We start from the raw sequence: 23,561 nt of genomic DNA, 5'->3' as shown, positions 1-23,561 counted from the left end.
TTTTCTGTACAAAGTTGAACATCAACTTGGAGACGCTGGTATTTATTTTACTCTATGCCTATGATTCCATACACCATTCCTCTCAAAACAAGTATAATCCAACAATTTAGTGACTCACAGTCAGGAGATATTCTTTTGGAAGGCCGATCTGAAGGTAGTCAATAAAAGCATAGCTTGTCATTTGAAATCTTAATAGCATTAAAGGATTTGTAAGCAAACAGTTCCGTGTTGGCAGGGACAAGTGTCTGCTTATATAGGGGAAGCATTAACAATTTTGTCAATAGTATCCAGAGCTATGTCACATTGGACTACGGCTACCTTTGTACTGCTAATTACAGTTATTTATTATAGGATTCTGGCCCGTTACTTGGATGACTTGATGATAGTGAGGACTGCTGCAGTAGCAATGAAAACTATCTCTGAAGGAATGATGTAACAATTGATTAATAAGCCATCCTGATCACTTGAAAGCTGGATTCCTACTTTGTAAGATCTGCTTTTAATATCAGTAGGCTCTATCTGTATACTAATGTATGCACAGATAGTTCCTTTATAGGACTCATTAATATTTCATTTTCATAAATGAAATCTGTGATTCCTCAATCAGGACATTTCATTTCTTTGGTCAGAGATAGATATATGTAGAAACAATTCCTTCATGTTCCTAAACAGGCATTTTCAAGTGGTGAACCACAAACATCAACCTACAAGTGGAATTGAACCTTATTTGAATGGGTTCTAAACAGCAAGATCTGCAAGTGAATTTCTGAGATAGAACAACCAATACCCTTCTTCTTGTGATATTTGTGTGTGTGTGCGCCATTCCGGCATTTAGTTACCCTTATTAAATGTTGTCTTTGACTTCTGAAGACTGGACAATCAGATTTATTTTTTTTTGTTGAGGAGATGAAGGTGGTGGAAGAAGTTCTTACGACATTTCTATTTCCACTTCTCTCTTTTCTCGGCATAATCTTTCTTACCTGTCAGCAGCTGTTCATGATGCTGAAGCTTATATCTGTAGTTTCTTTTTCTCTCATGCTTGCAGGCATGGATCTCTTCTCCAATTGCACAGAGGAATGTAAAGCACTGGGCCACTCAGATCGGTGCTGGATGCCTTCCTTTGTTCCATCTGATGGACGCCAAGCTGCAGATTACCGCAGCAATCTGCATGTACCTGGCATGGACTCCGTTCCAGACACTGAAGTGTTTGAAACACCAGAAGCCCAGCCGGGGGCAGAACGGTCCTTCTCCACCTTCGGCAAAGAGAAGGCCCTTCACAACACTCTGGAGAGGAAGGAGTTGGATGGACTGCTGTCTAATACACGAGCGCCTTACAAACCACCATATTTGAGTAAGTACTATTCAAAAAGCTGTATGAAAGTGTTCCCTTTGTGGGAATAAAAATTAGCTCTTTCTGCTATTCATAGTAGGAATAATACAGACACAATTTGAGGAGCAGTGGGGAAAAATGGCTTCTCTTGGATTCAGGCACCACTGAAGAAGGCATTGTTCAATGCTTTTAAAAAAAGACAAAACCTTGATTGTTTTTAGTGTGACATGATTGTCAACAACAAAAGTAACAGCTGATATTGGTGGGGGAGTTGCTCAATTTTGTTTTCTGATGCTGGATTATTTTCAAAGTTTTCTTGGATAGATGGTTTAAACATTGACATTGCCAGGCTTACATTTTTTAAGACGAAAATTAAGTCGAGAGAACTGTCCTAGGAGCTTCTTTTTATGGTTGAGCAGTATCTTGTGAATAAACAGTACGTGTATTATTTCAAAGTAACTATTTACATAGTTAACATTAAGGGTTTGGAAGGAAGAAGACAAAACTTTTTACCTTCGGTCTGATCATCTTTCAGTCTACACAGTATTGACTTTAGTCAGTGCTCCTCCGTGCCTTCTGTCTTGTTCCAAAATCTTGCCTCTTTCTTTAGTCACCTTTTGACTATGGTTGGGTGGCATGGAAGAGTGTGATAGATCTCAAAAAGACCTTCATAATTCCTTTTGGAGTCTGAGCCATTTGTAGAACCCTTGAGTAATACTTTGATCTAATATGTCTTTTTATTCTATTTAGCAGCCTTCTGTATTTTATTAGAGACTGTAATCTCCTTGACTTCAAGAGTTCATGATGTTTATCTCTTCCAAATAAGCCAAAGACATTAACATTGCAATACTCTTTTTAAAGCAACAAAAGTCTTTTAGGACAGCAGATCAGGGGTAAAAAAAAGAATCTCCCTGAATGGTATTAATTTATTTATTTTTATAAAGCATTTAGTCATTCTGAAAGGTGCTACTCTGGCAGCCCTGGCGTGCGAAGATCTTTGCTACAGATCATTCTCAGCCCAGACAGCTCAGTTCTCCCTTCTTAATTAGCTGTCCAGGTATTTCAGTCCTTCAGAGAGGTCTTTTTACCACTTCACTCTTTAGATTTGCTTTACTGAAAGCTTCTAAATTTGGATACCAATTCTGATATGTGACAGCCGTTCCTAAAACACCCGTCCTGAGACAATCAGCTTAGTTTGTGTAGGCTAAAATGTCAGATATCAATCATCTGGTCATACTCTAAAGACCAATGTGAAATTTCACTTAGCTATGACCCAACAACTTGTCTTTCCCTAACTGGTCTTCCATCATTTACCTCTAAGAAACATTCTTTAGTACTAAGCTGTAATCTAGCGGTACTAATTTAATCTCTATCACTTCAGTTAAAAATTTGAGTTTTGTAGCACTGATGGTCTAATCAGAACAGAGTTCTGATGCAGTATGTGCATCACAATGATGATTGTATCCGGTAACACCACAATGGTAGTTGTGTTCTGTTTTGTTCTAGGCCTGGGAGTTTTATTTCAAATAACAATGACATTTATTTTATTGATAGTTTAGGGATTTTAAATTTTGTTCAGCTAACATGAGTGGTATTGTTGAACAATGTGTTTACATATAGACATTGGTCTACATTTTACACTTTTCTGGTATAACAGCATAAAAAATTGGAGGTAAAGTCAGAAGTAAAGAATATAAATGAGTGGTATTATGTAATCCACGCTTGAAAATTCAGGTTATTTTTGCTTTTTTTCTTTGAACCTCAAAGCTAAAACTGCTACAGAACAAGAGTAATAGTTCTCTGTTTTATTTTCCCTTATTTAATATTTTCTTTAGTAAAATTCTGGGTTATAATTGTATAGCAAACAACAGGAGCAAAGAAAAGAAAGTGAGCACAATAGTTGTAGCAATGAGTAAATGGTTCATTATTAATAATGTATTCAATAAGGCAAGAGGAATGCATAAGAGGAAGTTGATGCAGGAAGGAACTTTAGTTGAGCCACTGGCTAATTGCAATTGTAATAAAATTAAATTTGACTTAACAAAGAAGATCATATCAAAATCAGTTTGTCAGTAGAACGATTTTTTTAAAAGAAGTGGTTAAAATGTATGAAACAGAACCCTCATATTCAGCAAAAATACTGTATAAAAAGTTGCAGCATGTATGAAAATGGCCATATGAAAAATCAGTAGCAAAGAAGAAAAAGCATATTGCAGAATACAAAAAGTATTTGAACTGAAAAGGTCTCTTAAAAAGAGTGATTCTTAGAGCAAAATGATCAGAAAAGAGCGTAAGTTCTAGCAGGTAAACTTCAGGATAGTAATCAGTGGAGATAAGAGAGACTTCTTAGAGCAAATAGCCAAAGGCATGCAAATAAGTATAGACCATTTTTAAGATGTCAAGTATAGTAAGCTAGGAGAGAATTGGTGGGTCTCTTGAGCTGCAGTTAGTGCGGACAAGGACGTTGCAGAGATTCTAAACTGTTTCATTGCATTTGCATTTACCAGAGGCAGGATGGAGAAAGAAAGACAGGCATAGTTAGGAAACCACCCATCCCAGGTAACTGTTTCAAATAAATGTGCAAGACTGAGTCATGGAAGAGGATGTTGTTGAAAAATTGACTAAAACAAATAGGAAGAAGTCAGTGCATTATGCGTTTCTTTACTTTTTTGTTTCTAACAAAAGCTAGTAACCAAAGAATGTCAGAAGTTGTGTTTATTGTTAAAAAAGGTACTAGAAAACCTTGTTAATTAGAGACCAGTGAGAAACCTTAGCATACAACATAAAATTGTAACTCGAGGGTTTTAGGAACAAAGTAGCTGGCATCTGCCCAGGAAAATTGCACAGAAAGATTGTCAATCTATTAGAATTTTGATAGAGTGGGTGAGAATTAATCAATATAGTGTATTTGAACTGTCAAAAAAACCCTTTAGCATAGCTTCTGTGTAGTAGAAGAAGCTACTAAAGTAAGCAAGTGTTGTCACAGGGCAAAGCATTACCAGACTCTCTGTGCCTAAGAGAAAAAAATCGTAAGGGTACATGGAACATTTTAGCAGAAGCAGAGTTCCCCAAGTATCCATGTAGAGATCCATGGAATTAAAAAAAAAAAAAAAAGTATCTAGAAATGGAGATGAGAAAAAGGAGGCAATATCTGCAGATGACATAAAATGGTTTAGGGTCAGTCAAGCCTCTAATAGACTACGTATGCCCATATTGTGCAGTGAAGCATGGTCCAGAAAACCCAGTCTGCTTCTGACCTAGCTCACTCTGGAATTGAAAGCTGCAGAGCAGTGTCAGCACAGTGGAAGAGCTGAGCAAAGTTACTCGCTTAAGCTGTGCTATTAGTGCAATAGCTACAAATGTAAACTGGTAGCTCCACATGGAACTTTCACTGTGCTGTACAAGTGTATCTGCTCAAGTTTGTGTCTGCTTGGTGATTCCTGCGCTGTGTTCCAATGGGTACGTTCAGTGCAGAACCTTAGAAAAGATAAATGAGGAAGGTGATGTATATTATCATGAGGAATTTGAAGTCTTTTTGAGAAAAAAGACCATGGAGTAATTCCCTGAAAAGCCTCCCCCACTGTGGAAAGCCAGCAAGAAGGAAATAAAATGCCAAGTTGTAAAAAGGAATTGAATTGAAAATAGACTAAGAAATAATTACAAACCCCTTACACAAAACATATCACTATGTTGCTCCAGCCAGTCTATTCATTCCATAGAAATACATAGTGTAACAGCAAAAATACTGAAAATATTTATATGCAAAGTCATATCAAAAGCTTAGTACTAATTAATTTAGGCAAGCTGTGGTAGGGACATGAAGTAAAGAGGAGACTGCATGAAAATAGAGAAGGTAAGCTGGGCGCTTTCGTTTGCGGTTCTCAATAACAAGAGAGCAGCAAGGCAGCAAAACAATTGAAGGGCAACCAGGTCATGAACTGATAAGATCATACACATTTGACACAAATAATACAGTAATCTGTCAAACTTGTGATTATGGGTATGATTGAAACCAAAGGCTTAATAGTGGGGTTTGGAGTGTTTGCTTCTTTGTTGTTTGAGGTTTAGGTCACTGCATGGATAAATGAAAACAGCAGCAGCAGCTATATTACAAATTATAATGTAGAAAAAGATATAAATCCTCATATTTAAAAGGGTTTCTTTATGTCCCATTATCCAATTTTCACCTTACTGGTGAAGCCATTGGACTTATTCATATACCAATTTCCACATAAACATACATATTCTGTATATTATTCTGAGCAGAGTACACCAAAAGTAGATCTCTTTGTACTCAAATAGTGTATCTTGAAGCATGTATTTTTTACGTATGTTTTAAGTATTTGTTATGAATACAGGTTATAAAATTGTGATGGGATCAATAAACTGTAGGGTTTTTGAAAACAGGTTTCTCATAGAGCAACTCCAGGATTCTTCTCAACTTGCATATTCTTCTTACTGTGTAATTTACACTTATTTCTTCTTATTCATCCATGAGATTTGAACACAGCCTTTCTGTAAACAGTTAAGAAATTTTCATAATGTCTTGAATGTTCATAAAACATGAGATTCTGAACTTGACTGGAGAAAATAAAATAAGTGAAGTAACACTGGCGAGGAAAAGAAAATGTAGCTTTTGAACAATTTCTGTATTTTTAAAATAGATTCTAACCATTTCTATATGATTTTTCATTCAGTGGTGGTTGTATTAGCCATTATTTTTCTAAGTGTTTTTACTGTAGTGACCAAAAAACCTAATCTAAGATTCAAACTCTTGTACCTGATTCTGTAGGATATTTGACAAAGACTATCTTCACAATGAATACCTGATCAGTCTGATTATGATCTATTTCTAATACTTTGGACCAGGTCCTGGGATGGTAACAGTGAGAATAACACCATTACATCCATGTCAGTAATGTTTTGATCTATAACTGATGATAAGAAGTAGCTTAATTTTTTAATTTTTTTTTCTGTAACTGTGAAACATTCTAGATTTGCATTTCTTATTATACTTTAAGTAACTTTAGGAAAGCTCTACTGACATTACTGATAGAATACTTTTTTCTACCTATTAAGAGGTTAGGATTTTTTTAATATATGAAAACAGGGTAATATTGCCATATTCCCTTAACTTTCTATGTAGAAATGCTTATTTTGCTCTAAAAAAATGTCTTTGGCATAGCTTAATCTACTTTGGAAGCAGGTTAAAATAAACTACATAAAGGCATAATTTGCTACACAGAAAAACAGTGTTTATACAAGGAGACATTCTGGAATAATAATTGTGTTCTAAAGTAGCCCCCTAATTAGCTCTGCAATATTTTCTACATAGATGCAAGCATCTTCATCTTCACTGATGAAACGATTTCATTATCATGGTAATTATTGCCAACACCATCAACATATTTTATGTATGAATCAGGATTTTATCATGTTAGGTATGACATATACATAGAGAGAGGACAAAAAAGCTGGTCTCTTCCTCAAAGAGCTGGCTGACTAAGCAAGGTGAATTGGAAGGGAAAAAAAAATTTCTTTCTTTGGCTAACTTTTGATTTGTGTGGCATGGTTACTGAACATCAACACTACCTTTGATAGATGCACATAAGTCTAGGCTTGCAGAGTTAAACGATTTGCATGAGACTTGTTTGTATCGTCCAAAAAATTTAAAGGTCCTCATTCTCATTCTGTGCCTCTGTTTCTCAGCCTGGATAGCCATTGACTCACTCTGCAGTAGAGGTACAATGAAGGTCTGTACACAATCAGGGAGACTGAGCTTGGGTCTGAGCCAAGGCCCTATGTTTGTGTGAAAGTATAGATGTAGTCTGAGGTTCTCGTTCCACGAAGTATTTGTCACCTGCTTAACGACCTATCCAAGTCAAGTTGGTTTACAAATAAAATTAAAAAGCTTTCAAAAGTCTTTGCACAGTTGAATGTTTAGGAATTGGACCATCAATTTATTTCAAAGAATCTACCACAGAACTAGCACAAAGAATGGTTTAACTTACAATCATTATCCATCTTCCCGAATTAGATTAGAACAAATGACCTAGAGGAGAAAAATGTTCTTATCTTCATACCAGGACAAGAAGTGTCTCACAATCCTTTGATTATTTTTTCAAAGGAATAAAAAAAGTGTGTGTAAATATTTTTGGGGTATTTTGATCTAGTTAGGATCATAAAAGACCTATTTCGGTGTGGCAGGATATGTAACACATTTTCTGCTGATGTTTAACATAAATATGTGAAAAGATGTTTTAAGCAAGAAGTCTTTACTGTTTTGGAAAAGTTTCCAAAAAAAAAAGAAGGAGGAAATTACAATTTTGTACATTTAATATGATGGAAGAAGAATTTTCTTCGGTTTTTTGTTTAGTTGCATCTCATTTCTGGAAATTAGTTGTGTGGTTTTATCACAGCTGTGATAGACATTATAGCATTACATTTGCATAAACATAAATAACAGCTATTTTGAATGGGACACTTGATCAATTTTTAAAAATGAGGCCTGTCTACATTTTTGCTTTTAAAATTAGCCCACTTGATTTCTAATACAAATCAGGTAAACTTATGAGCTGTCTGATCCCTTCATTAATAATTTTTAACTCAGTTTGTGATTTTCACACATACTTGAAGTAAAAATGCAGAGAAGTAAAAGAAACAAATTAGCACCAATAGGTTGCATGTACATATTACAGTTCTTGGGGTAAGAAGAAAGAAAACATTTTAATGCTGGATTTAAAAACAAAAAAAGTTGCATTGAAATGCAATTTTTATTGGTATGAATAAACAAATTATATGTGCATAGTAAGAGTTGGTCCTTTGTGAGTAGTACAGTTTTGTGCCCCAAAAGAATGTTAAAATTGTATTTTTCAACTTTAAATCTGATCTGCATAGCTGAATATCCTGCATATCCGGTCACAGACAGTAGAACTCTTCACTTATATTCAGGGATTTACCTCTGGGACAGGATACAGCTCTCATTTCTGCACAAATGAGAATGACTTTGTACATGCAAAATTGCTCAGCAAAAATGGAGGCTGAGTTGAAAAGCCAACATCTGCTAATGCTAAGAAACCTAATTGAATACTTTTCCTTTTCTAAAAAGTCTGATAGACCATTCCCATTTTTACTGTATTTGAAATGCTAAGAGATTTATTCACTTGTATCTGAAGTGGCAAACTTGGAGGTATATAATTTCTATTAGGTAAATAAAGCTTACATAAAAAGCCCCAAACCTGAAATAAACAGGTAATACTAATTAAAATATAGTAAGGGGAGAGCAAGACTATCATGTATTTTGACTCATTATTGTAGGTACTCTATGATCTTGAATAAACCACTTACGATGATTCACTGTTCAGTGATTATTGCATAACTTCTGAAAGGTATTTTTTTCTCACATTCATGACTGGTTTGCATTCTTCATCTGAATGCATTCCTCTTGCAACTATCGCTCAAAGGGAAGAACACTTACAGAGTATTACTGCAATAATAGAAAGGAAATGGATAATTCAGAAAGCAAAAGTAGAAAGGAATATATAAATATGCAAAGATAACTTAGCCCAATAAAACCTATAAATTACATTATTTTTATGAATTTTTATGAAAATAATGAATATAAGAAATAAGCATTCTTTTAATTTTAAAGCACAGGTGTTAGCTGTCATATTTAAATACTATTTGCTTGAATCTCTTTATGTAACTGTGATCTTGGACAGAATTAACAGTATCCTGTACTGTACAAAATACTGATAAAAGAATGTACCCGTTATTGGGTTTACATAGCATCTTTTATCTTAGACGACTCTAGAGCTTTTTGCAACTACAATGCAGGAAAATAATTGAACGAGTTAAAAAAACTTGAGCAACTTTTATTTGAAAGAAAATTATATTTTTAGTTTGTCTTAAAAATATATTTTTTTAACTATTTCTTTTCCTCTAATAGCTGTAGAAGTCTGTATTTGCCAGTTCTGACTGGAAGACATAGGAGTCTTGTAAATCTAACTATCTCAGACTGGTGCTATATTTACTCATTTATGTCAGTTTTGAGAGTGCTTGTATCTGCTGTGAATATACCATCTGTGGAGATTTTTTTTTTAAATAATGAAATACCATTTTCTGGACTCCTACCAGTGGAATATGAAAAAAACCAGCAGAAAGATTGCTTGAAACTTTAGGAGTAATTTTTGAGATTACTGTGTTCTGCTGGTTTAAAATTCCAAAATGCCTCTTGTCCTACAAATTTAAATCCTATGACAAAAGTAATTTAGCCACTTATGGACATGAGTCTCTTTGGAAAGCAATGAGATGTTTGCAGTTAAAATTTTCAAAGGCACTAAAGTTATTTATTTTTGATAGGCAAAATCTATTAATTATGAATAAATGCTATTCTTAAACATACAAACTCTCCTTATTGTGACAGTCAGGAGCTGGCAAATTGAATGTGTGGCTGATCTTGGGTCTATGCACAGCAAAGTCTTCTCTCTGCTTGCCTCTCTCTGAGGAACTCCTTGGCCTGCAGTGCAGAGGAAATTATTCTTGTTTCTGGCTCTTTTGCTGCACACAGTAACTCTGATTTTCCACTGTCATTTCCACTGCTTTAATTTTTGAGGGCTTCCCTTCCCTTCCTTTTCTGTTTTTTTTTTTTTTCCTTGACCAAAGGCAGAAAAATAGGGAAAGCCATTTAAAGAATGCAACAAATAGCCAGTAAGAGAAGGAACTGCATCTATTTATCGTGTTTGGACAAGCACACTATAGGGATCGGTGTTGCTATTTATTTGGCAAGCCTGTAAACAGCTCTATTTGTACACTAGCCACCAAGAATCCACAGTTTCATGCTAGCAGTAGGATGACTGCTGCTGGGAAGTAGCTGTCAATATATTTAATTTGTTTTAGAAACATAGTATAGTGAAGTCATATGATGTATTTGGTACCTTCTTCTAAGACAGGAAGTAGGAGACACAGGCAATTCGAATGTAATTTTTAACTTCAATACCTAATAAATTGTTGGAAGAACTAAATACGATTATAGTAATCAACATGGATTCACTGAAGATCCAAACTCTCCTAAAGTAATTTAATTTCTTTCTTTGATAGGATAATGGTCTTTATTGGTTGAAGAAAATATTGCGGACATGGGGAAGCAAATCTTCAGAACTTGCTTCCTAAATTCTGCCTGAAAATTGTGTTCATATATGAGTTGCAAGAGTAAATCTGCATTTCTTGCGTACACATGAATCTATTTCATATGTGTAAATGACGTTATTTTACATGACATTTTCACAGGTTATCAGGAGTAATGTGGATTAGAAAGAAAAAAAAATGGATGCAGAGTAGATTCACCAAAGAAGTTACGGGGGATGACAGACTCCTGTTTTAGCAAGTGACCTGAGTCCTCTGACTTTATCTTTTCACCTCCAGCATCATGGCTGCATTCAGCACTGGAAAAGGATTCATTATGAAACTGCTTGAATGCAACCTTTCTTTATTCATAAGGAATTTTACAGATGCTGATATTGCGGATTCATCTTATGTCAGAGTAAAATTCTGTCACTTCATGACTTTTTTAGTTGCCTATTTGTGCTTTAATTTGACATCCATCTCTTCTCAATTGGACTTCAGATGACAATTGGAAGTAGCTGCACACAGCTGTGAGTATTGATAGGAATTGAGATCTAAAAAAGTTCTTGCTTACAAATGAGATGCAGTAATAACTTCTTTTCTGCTCTACTTGAGATAAAGTGCTGTGTGCTTTGTACTTGCAATATTCTGTATGTCCAATATAGCTACACTGCTTCTAATTAATTAAACAGGATCCTTCCCAGCACTGGAATGTTATGGTCTGTACTCTTACACTCTCTGGCATGCCTTTAGCCTGTGTCAACTAGCTTTCTTCCCTAACAAGTCCTGGACGTGGTGTGGGCGTCAGAACATGGGCCAGGGACCATGCCTGAAGCAGATTGAATATGATCACACTATATGGCCCCCATATATTGCTCAGTAAGGTGGAGAAATTTTAACGATGTGGTTATAAGTCATTCCATTCTGGTAGTCTTAAGTGACAAAGAATGGTCATGGGCAAATTTCATTTACGGACAGAAACCGAGCCAATATGTCTTCTTGAATAAGAGAAGTTTTGAAAGGATTGTGAGAAGTTTATATGATACACTTAAGTACATTATCTTGCTAAACTGGGAAGGACTCTCTGAAATCTGAGTGTATGCTGCTCATGAAAAACAATGTTAAGTACTGTGCTTTAGAAATGGAAAATAAAATGTTCACAAAAAGAGAGGGGACATACCTGCCAGATCCTAATGCCACCTAATCCCTGCTAGGAGAGAGGGGTAGTGGAAAAAACATGGCAAAGGTAAATTGGATAGGAATACACAGTGTGATGCTGATGTAATACTGTAACGCATGTTACCTCGTGTAAGAACAAGTAAATTTAATTATTTCAGGCCAAATCCAGCATGATTAATTTAGGCACCTCTGAAGGCCACCAAACGGCGGCTTATACATGCCTGCTTCTCCCTTGAATCTATAGGGAACTTGGGCACTTAAGAGCAATTTAGGAGGAATGGTTCATATCCCTCCTCTTCTCCCCAGGGCACTGAAAATTTTAAGTCAAATTGTAGCCAGCCTTTAGTGTACTCTGCATTGGTTAACTCTCAAACTGACATGTTCATTTTCAGGCTTGTCAGCTTAAAGAGATGTGTAGTGTAGGTTTCAGATGAGTGCAATAAAATGGTGAATTTTGAAAAGAAAAAAAAAACTGCATGGAGGAAGAAGAAAATAAGATTGAGGAGAAGAAATGATGGTTGCATACAAATACATAAGCAATTTTTATAAAAAAAGAATCAAATACTGGTATTACTAAGGATAGTATCAAATTTATTAGCTTACAGTGAATCGGGAAGAATGTGAATTTGCTACTAGAACATGTATGCAATTAGAATAAGTTGTTGATAGAGAATTTGGAAACATTCTTACGGTATATGCTCTCTGCTAAGTTTGACAAACATCAGGGATAATTTAGGAGTTATTTAATTGGTCTTAATACAGTACATAATTATAAGAACCCTTGCAAAATTGAATATTCCATGATTCTCTGAATATAATGGTGATGTCATATATTATCTTTAGTGTTTTCAGGTAGATAATAAGGTTATAATAGTACAGAAAGAGGAAAATGCTTTCTTCTGCTCACTGTATCTTGTGGGAAAACTGTCTTTGGTATTTTTACAGTACATTATAGAATATAGCGTAGCACTTTCTGTGCTGAATTGTAGTAACTAAAAAGCATTGTTTCTGTAGTAAATAAAGGCAACCAGAGATAAATCAAATCTGACACATACTATGCCACTGGGCTGTTGTGGGCAGTGAAAAAAAAATTCTTAGCATTTAGAACAGAAAATCAAACACATAAAAGTATCTTATGTGCCACAGAAAATTGATGACAAAATCCAGGACTTGATTCAAAAGAAAATCCTTCTTAATCATATGTTTAATGTAAAGCACATGTTGATTAAGGTCAGTGCTTAAACTTAAGCCTATGCTTGAGGATAGTCCTAACAGGGAGAAATTTTATCTGGTGCTTACATGAACTGGGACTTGGATACTTATTCCTTATTCTTGAGAACTGAAATGGTTTGGGTTTTTTTCAGAGGATCAGCTAAGTCCAGGCAGGATATAAATCTCAGAGCACTCAATAGCACCAGAGAAACATTATTTCAGTGACTGTCATGATGTGTCAACATTTGTATCAGGTATCCCACTTGCCATATGAAAATATTTACCAAGACATGTTCCAAACATCAAAAATATCTTTTAAGTATGTATTTTCCAATTTTGAAATGAAGCTAATAGAAGTGGCAATATGTGTCAAGTCAGAAATTTGGTCAATAAACTTCTTTCAAAAAGGAGTGATGATCTGTTCAAGTTGTTGATACAGAATTCAACACTAATTTCAAATTTGGAAAGTGTCAGTTTTGTACTTAAGTGCAAAGGAAAAACCTCTTTCCCCCTTTTCATGAAGTAGGTAACACTAATTGTCATGTTCACTAGATTATGGTCAGTGCAGCGTCCACCACTGTCAAATTTTGGCTTGGCTGGGAATCACTGTTTCTTGAACTGATTTAAATGAATATAGACATGGAAATGTATGCACTTAATGCAAGACAACAGAAAGGACAATATATGTGGTTACATTGTTCACTTTATGCAAAAGATAGCTTTTTGGCATAATCATCTTTTTCCAGAAGTAAAGAAGTATTCTCAAAAGGAGAGATTTTAATGGTCTGTGAGGATTATTTATTAGCTAAAAGCAAGTCTGTTTCCAGAAAAGATTCAATGCAACAAGTACAAACTTTTGCATTGTGGCCTACTTTATTTACTCACAGCCTGAAGACCTAATGCTCACAATTTTTTTTCATTTCACATGAAATCTGAGTAATTGTACCCATCGGTCCAAATGCTGTTGGTTTATTTTAGAAACAATATTTGCATTTTGAGTTTTGCAGATCCCAGAAAGAACATTTCATTCATACTGAATTCCATATCTTTATTAGGGACAAATGCTGCCTTGGTGCAACTTACATGTTCACATGCGGGAGCTTCTCCTGCCTTCCCTATCTTGTCACGTGCCAGAAATTGCCAGACAGAATGTGGTCTCATTCTTACCTAACTCCCTTGGTGGCCTTCAGGAGTCTTCAGACATACACATAAGCACATAAACAGTGGCCACCAGAGCCAACTGACTCACTGACATTAGGGGAGAGTTGGCCTCTTTTTTTTTTTTTTTTTTAAAAGTACAAAAGTAAGTATGTTCCATCTTCATTTTTTTAACTATTTGATATAATACAGAGTTAAAAAAACCACATTAATTGTGTAAAATGTAACGTGGTCATGTGGAATGCAAGCTATTTTGTCGAAGTGTGCTCTACAGAGTACGTAGATTTGAAGCACAAAATCTCTTTAACTAAAGCCTTGAAAGAAAAGAAAAAAATGTTCCCGTTAAACTAATTCATGAGGAAAAGATATTTGAGAAAAATATTATTTTCATATTTGTGTACCAAAGTTTATTGGACTGGATAAGACAATCTCTTTTTATAATGCCATTAGTGGAATTCTCATAAAATATTAGTAGCAATGCTTTAAAAAACTTCTTTAAGTAATAGCTCATTTAAAGAAAAAAAAAAAAAAGACTTTATGGATTGCAAAATATACTGAATTGACACCTGCAATGACTGGAATACTTTTTTATCCACAGAACATGGGTGGCAGCAGAGTAAACCCCATCCTACATCCCCCAGCCCCAGCCCCAGCTGTGTGTCTCACCCTTTACCTGGATGCACCACTACAAAGGGTGAGGGAGCTATGGTAGTTTACTCTGCATTCCCATTCACCTGTTGATCTCTTTTCAAAAATATAGTTGCTGATAACTGAACTAGAGCTCCAGGTTAGCTGAAGCAGCCAGGTTATTTCATATAGAATACTTTCTACCACTGCTTAAATCCTGGTCTCTATTCAATTGGGACGAGTTAAACCAAGAATGCTGAATTTGCAGTCTGTTGGTTGTCACTAGAATTATCCATTCCTGGCTCTGTCAAAGCTGATGGGACTTAGTCAAGGGCAATATTTCATCTGCTACAGTTAACGTATAGACTGTAAAGCAAACCATAAAAATATAAAGAGAGTTAAAATTAATAATGCAAATTTAAAACCAACATTGCCGTAATGTATATGAGGTAATTAACTCCTTTTAAAATTATTGTTCACTACAAGTGAAAGGCGTTCACTGCAAAGCCTGAATAGCCGGGCTATTTCTGAGTGGAATGCAGGAGATTACAGCCTCCCGCAAGCTCTGTATCAGTTGCCGTGTTGCATGGGGACCACCTGATCTGTGTCAATGTGGCATGGTGAGGCACACGTTTTTTACAGGGGACCCACAAGGAAAAACATAATGCCTTGAGTGCTTGCATAGAAGCCCATATCTGAAAGCCCATGTGAAGACAAATATTACTTGGATATTGTACTAACTTACAGAATTTGGATCTGAAGTAGCAAGGTGACAGTTTACATACCGGCTTTTCCCCCTGTTCTGTTGCATTGCTTGCTTTGATTTAAAAGAGAGGTTTTTAGGTTCAAGTGTCTTCTTTCTCCTAAGTGCAGGGGGATCAGCAATATTTCTGTAACAGCAGCATGCCTGGCATTTGATATTCTTTGGAGATTTTATTATCTAGGGGTTGATTTGGATCTTTAGACTGTTGGCACTCGGGGGAACTCAGCAGTCATTCTGTTATAGCAGATATAATGCTGTGGGAGTTTATGGAGCTCTTAAATATAGTATAGAATGAAAGTGACAATCATTATAAAAGGTATAGGATATGTTTTCTTTTGCTGCTTTGCTTGCCATCTGTGGAGGGAAGCAGTGGACCTTCTCTCCATCCTAGTTAGATTAGCTAGCAACACTAAGCGGGAGAAAATTTTGATTCAGAGAGTTAGAAGGTCTTCCAAGTACAGGCAATCCCTTCTAGGGTTTGCCAAAAGAGGAAATGTATATGACTATATCCATGGCTGCAAAGTAGTAGTCTGGTATCAAGTTTGGATGCAATAGGATGCCTCACAACAGGGTGAGAGGAAGATTTATTAAAGAGACTAGGGCTCTGCAGTATTTTCTGTTCATTTCTGATTCATAAGCTAGCAATAATCATTGCATGCTTTCTCTTTTTTGTTTCTTATGTTAATGTTTTTCATTTCTTTTTCTGTTCATCTACCACTGGTGTCTTTACACATCTTCTCTCGTCAGTGTACACAGAACTAGCTCACTGCGAACGGGAGGTTTACTAATGTGTACTGAGGAACAAATGAATCTTAATATATTTTTGCTGGGTTCTATTTCCAGTTTTTATTGCAATTCTGTATAAATTTTATGCATTAAGCACTCTTACTGTAACACTCAAAATCTTTGTTAAGGTCTGTGGGGAAGGATCAATAGTCAGTACAGCACAAATTGTGTAACCTAAGAGCTTTAATTGGAATATCTGTGATTCTTTAATCATCTTGTTCACCTGAAACACTATTAGAATATATGTACAAATAGTATAATTACATTAACAGAATTATGAAACTGCTTATTATTAAAACCCTCTTTCTAACTAGTACCCGTACTCACACAGACTTGAAGCTTCCCTATGCACTAGTTTGAGAGTTTGGAACAGGAGATAAAATAGGGATGAAAGAGAGAGCTGTGATCTCAGAGAAGATATTAGGCACCAGAAATTATGGTGTTCTTGTTCCAGCTCTTACACTGACTCTGATACTTCCATTTCTATAGCACTTGCCATCTCTGGATCTCAAAGTGGATTATAAAGAATAGTGATTTAAACCTTCCTGCACCTCTAGGAGATAGGTAAGCAATATTATTCCCATTTTACAGATGGAGAAATTGTGATACAGAGAGGCTTCATGTTTCTTATTAAAGTTTATTTATGAACACACATGCATGCACACACACAGAGCCAGAAACAGATATCAGAACTTTCATTGCCCTCTGTTTTAAGCTAAGTCCATTCTCCTTTCCATTTAACCTCTCTGATTTATATTCCCCATCTGTAAAAAGACGGAAACTGGTATAGACATGGAGAGACTTGCTTGCACATAAAATTCTGTGCAAACACCAGAAAAAAAAAAACATGGAGGACAAAAGTTGCCTTTGAAATTCAATGCACTTTATGTGTTGGCAGAGGATATTGTAGGATTTGGGACAAGGATTTTTGTAGGTGGGGAGAGTTGCAGGTGTTCTGCACCCTAATGTGTAATATTTAGTTATTGGTATAAAACGGCCGGATTGTTTTGTAATATAAGCATATTAACTGAAGTTTAAAAATTTTAAAAAATGCACTAATTTACATGGAAAAAGACTAGACACAGCCAGTAACTCAATCTCTGTATTATCTGAAAGAATATTGTAAACAGATTTTTCTGTGCACCTCAAGTGTCACATCAACACCACGAATGCACTGTGTCAGACAGGAGTAGAAGGACAGTAGTGCTGCATGAAAACAGCAATTGCCCTGGCTGCTTATCTGTATAGTTTTCTCCCACAAAAGTCCTCCTGTGACTGTACTGCAGCATCAGTTCCTCAATGGCAGACAGCAATCTAGACCACCCTACCTACGTATTCACAAGAGAACTGAAATTATTAGTGAACTTCTGGAAAAAAGTTATGAAGATCAAATATAAGTCTTGTTATTGTTATTACTATTATTGGAATGATTGTTTCTTGTAATATTTAAAAACATTTTAAAAGATGTCTAGAAACTTGATCAGTCTGATCATACACTGCATCAAAACATCGTGAAGATTCTGATTTCATTAATCACAATGTTAAAAAAATAACTTGCGGAAGCTTTTAATCCTTTCTAATTCTGCTACTGATTTGCTACAGAATTGAAACATCCAAAACGTAATATATTAGATGTTTTAATTTTAATGTTACTAACGTGTCTGGCCATTGTCTGTATGTTGAACAGATAGCTTATACATAAATGTTTTTCACATTTTCCTGCGTGCATCCTATGGCATAGGCAGGCTAGATTAGATGAACATACAACATCCATGTTAACCTTTTCCTGTAAGTAATCTAACTTCCCTGTGATACAGTAGATAAGTTTCATATGTTTCCTAGTGAATATATATAGTGAATAAGTATGGCTAATGTATATATTTATGTTAAATGGAATGGAGACTGGATGTGTTTGTGTGTCAGCATGCAAGCATCAACATGTATATATGGATGGCTTGACTCAAAGACTCATTCGAAAGTTAAGATTCCTTTTTGGTTTATTTGTAACACTTCATGCACAGAAATATACTGAATTTCAGGTAGGGATTTAGTTGATTTGGAGCTAAGGTAAAACCTGATTTTTTCATTACAAGCTTTACTAAACAATAATGATGATGATGATGATGATACTTCAGCAAGTGAGTTAGTTCCTTGTCTCAACTTCATATGTGACGGAGATCAGAATTTAACCCAGGGTCTTCCTGAATGCCAGTACAAATCATTTGTTACCTTTGCTCCCAATTACGGTTAAAATAGCCAGTGTCTTGAGGTAATATAGCTACCACAGCTGGTGGATTAGGATATGGGTTTGTTAATGCATTGACCTTCTTCATCTGTGTAACACGAGTTAATTTCCAGCCTGACAGTAAATGCTGAAATTTGAATTGTAGCACTAATGCACCATTTTTTCATCTCTGTCAAACCAGACTAAAAGGTCATTTGGTGATGAGGATAATGGTTCACTTTGAAAGAGAAGGAAAACCGGCTTCTGAGTCTTTGGGGGATTCTAGATCTTGCTTCAAATAACAAGCTGAACTAGGAAAAACTAGGCTTGGAAATTCCAGTAATATTGAACCTGCAAGTCTGACTATTTGCCTTGTTCTTATACCGATTCTGTATAGGCACATTGGAATACTTGCCATGACATGTTAGACAGAATAATAAAGCAGCATGTGAAGTTTGGTTTTCGGGCTATCAAGCCTCAAAAAGACTTTTCTCTGAAAAGTGAATCAACATTAAACTGTTTGCTACAATGGGAATTTTAAGCGACAGTTTGTGACAAGTTTTGATTGTTTCTCTACACTCTAAGAAATACTAAACCTAAGAACTCTTGGAGACTGATTTTTTTTTTTTCTCTCAGAAGTGTCTTTCTTTCTTTCCTGCAGCACGGAAAAGGATATGCTAGTCACTTCTACAGGACTTACCTGAAGCAGCATGATTTGCACAAAAGTCGACCAACAAAAAGCATCAACTTTCAACTTCATTATCTTGGCCATCCAGTTCTGTGTAACTGAAGGATTTGTGTGCTGTTGGAGACATCATGGCCAACAATAGGACCTAATTGCTCTCAGCAGGCCTGAGAAATGAGTTGAAATGTGTAGAACTGTAGAAACTTCAGAGGCAACTGATCTTGCCTCTCTGATCAGTGTGTGCCTGTTTACAGCACTATATATCTTTCTCTCTCCAAAATGTCACTGAGCCCTTTAGATGTTTATATTCACCACAAGAAGCCAATCGTACAGATAAAAGAAATGTGCATTATAAATGCAATATCACTGTTTTAAACTTGACTGTTTTATATTATTTTTGTGTGATCAAGTGTTCCCCAAACTATTCCAACTTTACAAGAGAGATTGTGATCATGTTCTTTTCACCTGTGGGTCATAAAAATGTTGTTAATCTGAAGACCCACAAAATTATCAAAGACATTCTGTAGTTTATACACCGTGTTGCAAAGTGTTTACTGTACTATTTCAAAGCTTCTAAATAAATATAAAATATATATATATTATATTATATATAATTTTCCGAAAAATGTGGTACAACTTAGTTGATTTTTAAATGGATTCATACAGTCTACACCATACACTAAAGTGAGAAGGTAATTCAGGGTTCCTAAGCTATCCTTGCTAAAAACAAAAATAAAAGAAACCTTTAATAGTACTTCCCCAATATCCGTATTTTGGTCAATCCTGTTTTTTCTTGTTTAAAAAAAAAAAAAAGCTGTAAGCAACAACATTTTGTCTAAAAGTTGTAATGAATTTTCAATGCCAAAGATGCAGCTGTCAATATTACCAGAATGAGCGCTATGTACTATCAGAGGTATAAATCACTCTCCATTATTTTGATTATATTTCTATGGTTTTTAATTTGGAATCACAAAATCTTTTATAAGGCTCTATAAACTCACCTGTATATGTTGTTAAAAAGAACACTGGGTGTCTGTACATTTTGCAATGTAAGATATTATGTAAGTGAAGTTAAGTATTTTAAGAAAATCATCCCAAACTCATAAGTATGCATACATACATACGTACATACACACACACCCCCACACAAACACCCACACATCTCTCTTCGACATAGTTTTGTGAAACTATACAAATATATTGCCTAAAAATATTTCTCTTGTGGCTAGGAATAGTTGTTGATAGAATTCAAATTACAAAGGCAAAGTATATGCCAAACTATTGACTCTTTTATCACAAAGGAGATTTGAAATTAGGAACATGGCACATTCTCAGCTGACCCCTCTCCCATTGGAGTTAAAAGGGGTTAGCTACCATCTTTGTTGGGAAAAGGATTAAGCCCTTGCATATAATCTTTATGGTCTGTAATAATTCTGTCGTCTGAAACGGTATCTTAGGGCATTTCTTTTCTATGAAATATTGAAAAAGGTAAAATTTCAAAGGTAAAGTTTAAAATTACTTTCATGTCCATGGAGTTTAAGTACCATTTACTAAATGTAAAAATCTAGTAAAATGTTTTTTTCTTTTTTTTTCTTTTTGTATTGTGTTTTTTTCCCTACTGTACCTTAATATATCAAATATTGAAAACCAATGAGAGAACACTGTGTTATCAACCAAGGTCTAGCCAAATTCGAACAAGTTCCTAGTGATGATTCAATATTGAAGTAAGACAAGAGAAAACCTCTCATTGATTGCAGTGGAATTTGAATCATGCCGTTATATAGAAAATCTGATATCCCCACCAGTGCTGCCACAGGATGAATGTGTGAGAAGCTGAATTTAGCCACTGCTATGTCGTAATAGAGTTTGGGTTTCTTCCTTTTGTTGTTTTTGTTTGTTTGTTTGTTTATAATGACAGTTTCTGTTAGATAGAAGTATATAAATCATCTGTATGGAAACCATCCTGCTATGGATCCAAACAAGACTCCTGCTCAATTTGCGAGAGCTCTTTGTACAAACAGCTACTGGACCGAGCCCTGAAGTTGTTAATTTAATACTCCGAACAAAAAAATATGCTTGTTAAACACTTCTAATGTGTATGTCTAGCACATTTATATAACTACAAAATATTTTGTGGGATCCTTTTTGAAATGTATATATTATACAAAACACAATCAAACAAAAGCACCAACAATAGCTATTGATTTAAGCAAACAGCAGTGAAATGTTTCTCTAGCTGTAGGTAGCGGGACTTTTAGTCACCTACAGGCTTTGTTAACTTTATGAAGAAAAGCGATGAAATTTGTGACAATTATTTCATTTAAAGGAGTTTGTTAAATTCTTGTTTCTGCTTTTAAAGAAAGAAGGTCTTTGCCCTTCTTAGAACTGGTTTTTCTTTATTTCCAAGTATCTCTCTAATATTAGACATATACTGTACATTAAGGTTGTTTTCAGTCTTTGGGAGGAGAAGGAAACGTTTTTCCTTTCTATTTCATGGGCAGTTGGAGGTGTTTTTATTTAATTAAAACTGCATTCACATTTTGCATGCCATTTTTTCTGAAAAATTTAACCATACCATACCCTGTCATTTGTTTCCATAACTGAACTCTTTCCATGAACTGTGTATATGACATACATACCTTTTTTTTTTTTTTTTGTTAATGTTAAATAATGTAGACATTGGTCCATGGATGCACAGAAATTTTTCTGAGTTAATTGGGAGAGTCCCAGAGGGAATCATGATAGGATGCAGAACTGTTGAGGAAAAGGAAGTTTTTAAGTACTACAGCCTGGGCTCCCAAGATATTTAAAGATGTAGCTTTTGCCGATTTCCCTAGCTCACTGTGATTTCAGTACGATAACATTTGAAGACACAAGCTTTAGGATACATAAAAACCCAGTACATAGCTGCTGTGTCCCAAGAGAAGTGCTGAGAAGCGTATCAGGCAGTACAGAGGCTCAACCGCTCCCCTTTCCTTGTTTTAGTGGGGGAGATACCTGTTGCATCCAGCCAACTCCCATTGAAATTGACTGTTCAGCATCTCCCGTATATTTCCTCATGCTAGTAGGTGCCTATCGGCAGCGATAGGTATGTAAATGCCTTTAAACAGTAGCTTTTGTATTTGCCTCTTCCTTTAAGCATATGTGATGTAAGTGTCTAAGGACTCTGATTTGCATATTGGACACAAAAGTAAACTGAACTAATCAGAAAATGCTTAGATTGGATGCTAAGGGGAAATATCTATACCCAAAAGCTGGGGTAAGAAAGGTTCTGAAATCTCCTTCATTAAAGGCTTTCAAAAATAGTTCAGAAAATACTTGTCAGGGATGATATAAGTGTACTTAAACTTGCCTCAGATTAAAAGCGTGGACTAGCCTCTCAGTCCTGTTGTTCTGTAATGTTCCTAGTAGGGCATGCTAAGCTTTGGAGGATGCGATCTGTACGCAGCTGTAAGGATAAGAATATTCTATCCTTCAGTTAGGTATCAGAAACAATATTTTATGTTTAAATTTACAATTTACAAGTATAATAGAAACAAGCTGTCTGTGTGAAGAACTGTTTTTGGAGTAAATTAGAGTTCCAGCACAGAAGACAGGATCTTATAAAGGATAACAAAATGGAATCAGATCTGTAAATCTTTTTTTTTTTTTTTTTTTTTTTTTTTCCCAATTCCTGCTTTAGATATGTAGCAATGGATTTCTAAGCAGCTTGCCTATTCAATTTCTTCAAAACCAGACTTTGGTTTCTTCCACACAGGTTCTTCCAAAACTTAGAAATATTAAAACATTTCACTACTTGAAATAAAAGTCCAATTATTTAATGCAAGTTTTTGCTGAGCTGCCTATTGAGAGAAAGAAAAAAAGAAAAGAGGTATTTCCGTTAATATAGTCTCAGCTGATTTGAACAAGGTGTAGTAGTTTTTCGTCAGTATTGTTGCAAAATTAAGTGGAATGACAATGCACAGATAAATACAATTTGTAAAGATTATGCTTCCTGCATTATAGTCACTATATATGTGTGTGGGGAGATATGTGTGTGTGTATATAATTATAGTTCAAAATCTGGTAAGTTGCCACTGGATTTTTTCTTACAGGAGCACGCTCCTATCAGTAAATGCAAGCAGAAGGGTAGATATTATACATTTATGATACTACAAAGTTAGACTTGTTCCTTAGTGTAGAATGGAGTTTTGTATTCAAGATTTGAATTCAGCCCCTTCTTCATGCATTATACCCACAACCAAGCACGCATTTCAGTATTTGACTCTCAAAATTTTACCTGCTCATAGTAGGCTTTTTTTTTTTTTTTCTTTATTTAAGTACTATCATTCCTCAGGGTAAAGGATGGATAAATAGATAGTCTTCCTAGGCTGATAAATTGTCATTCCAATTTTGCAAGGCTGTTAAATATTTGTACGTCTTATATGGAGAAAGCTGATCATATCCTGCCATTGTTCCATGTTCAAGTCTCGAG

General features: G+C 35.3%; 1 protein-coding gene across 3 annotated transcripts in view; it reads left to right on the top strand.

Moving 5' to 3' along the window:
• The window catches only part of PCDH10 (protocadherin 10), a 34,571-nt gene extending 12,521 nt beyond the window's left edge, over positions 1–22,050 (top strand). The window contains exons 4-7 of one of the 3 annotated variants that reach the window (XM_075036416.1): positions 1,046–1,351; positions 14,601–14,696; positions 16,668–16,742; positions 19,064–22,050. In XM_075036416.1, the coding sequence (XP_074892517.1) occupies positions 1,046–1,351; positions 14,601–14,696; positions 16,668–16,702 (437 nt within the window). In that variant the 3' untranslated portion in view covers positions 16,703–16,742; positions 19,064–22,050. The remainder of the gene's footprint in view (positions 1–1,045; positions 1,352–14,600; positions 14,697–16,667; positions 16,743–19,063) is intronic. The other 2 variants (XM_075036424.1, XM_075036432.1) reach the window with 2 other exon arrangements.
• The last annotated feature ends 1,511 nt before the right edge of the window (positions 22,051–23,561 follow it).

The sequence above is a fragment of the Buteo buteo genome, chromosome 1 (assembly GCF_964188355.1).
Source record: "Buteo buteo chromosome 1, bButBut1.hap1.1, whole genome shotgun sequence".
NCBI lineage: Eukaryota > Metazoa > Chordata > Aves > Accipitriformes > Accipitridae > Buteo > Buteo buteo.
Note: the sequence above shows the minus strand (reverse complement) of the source record. Positions and strands in the feature narration are given on the sequence as shown.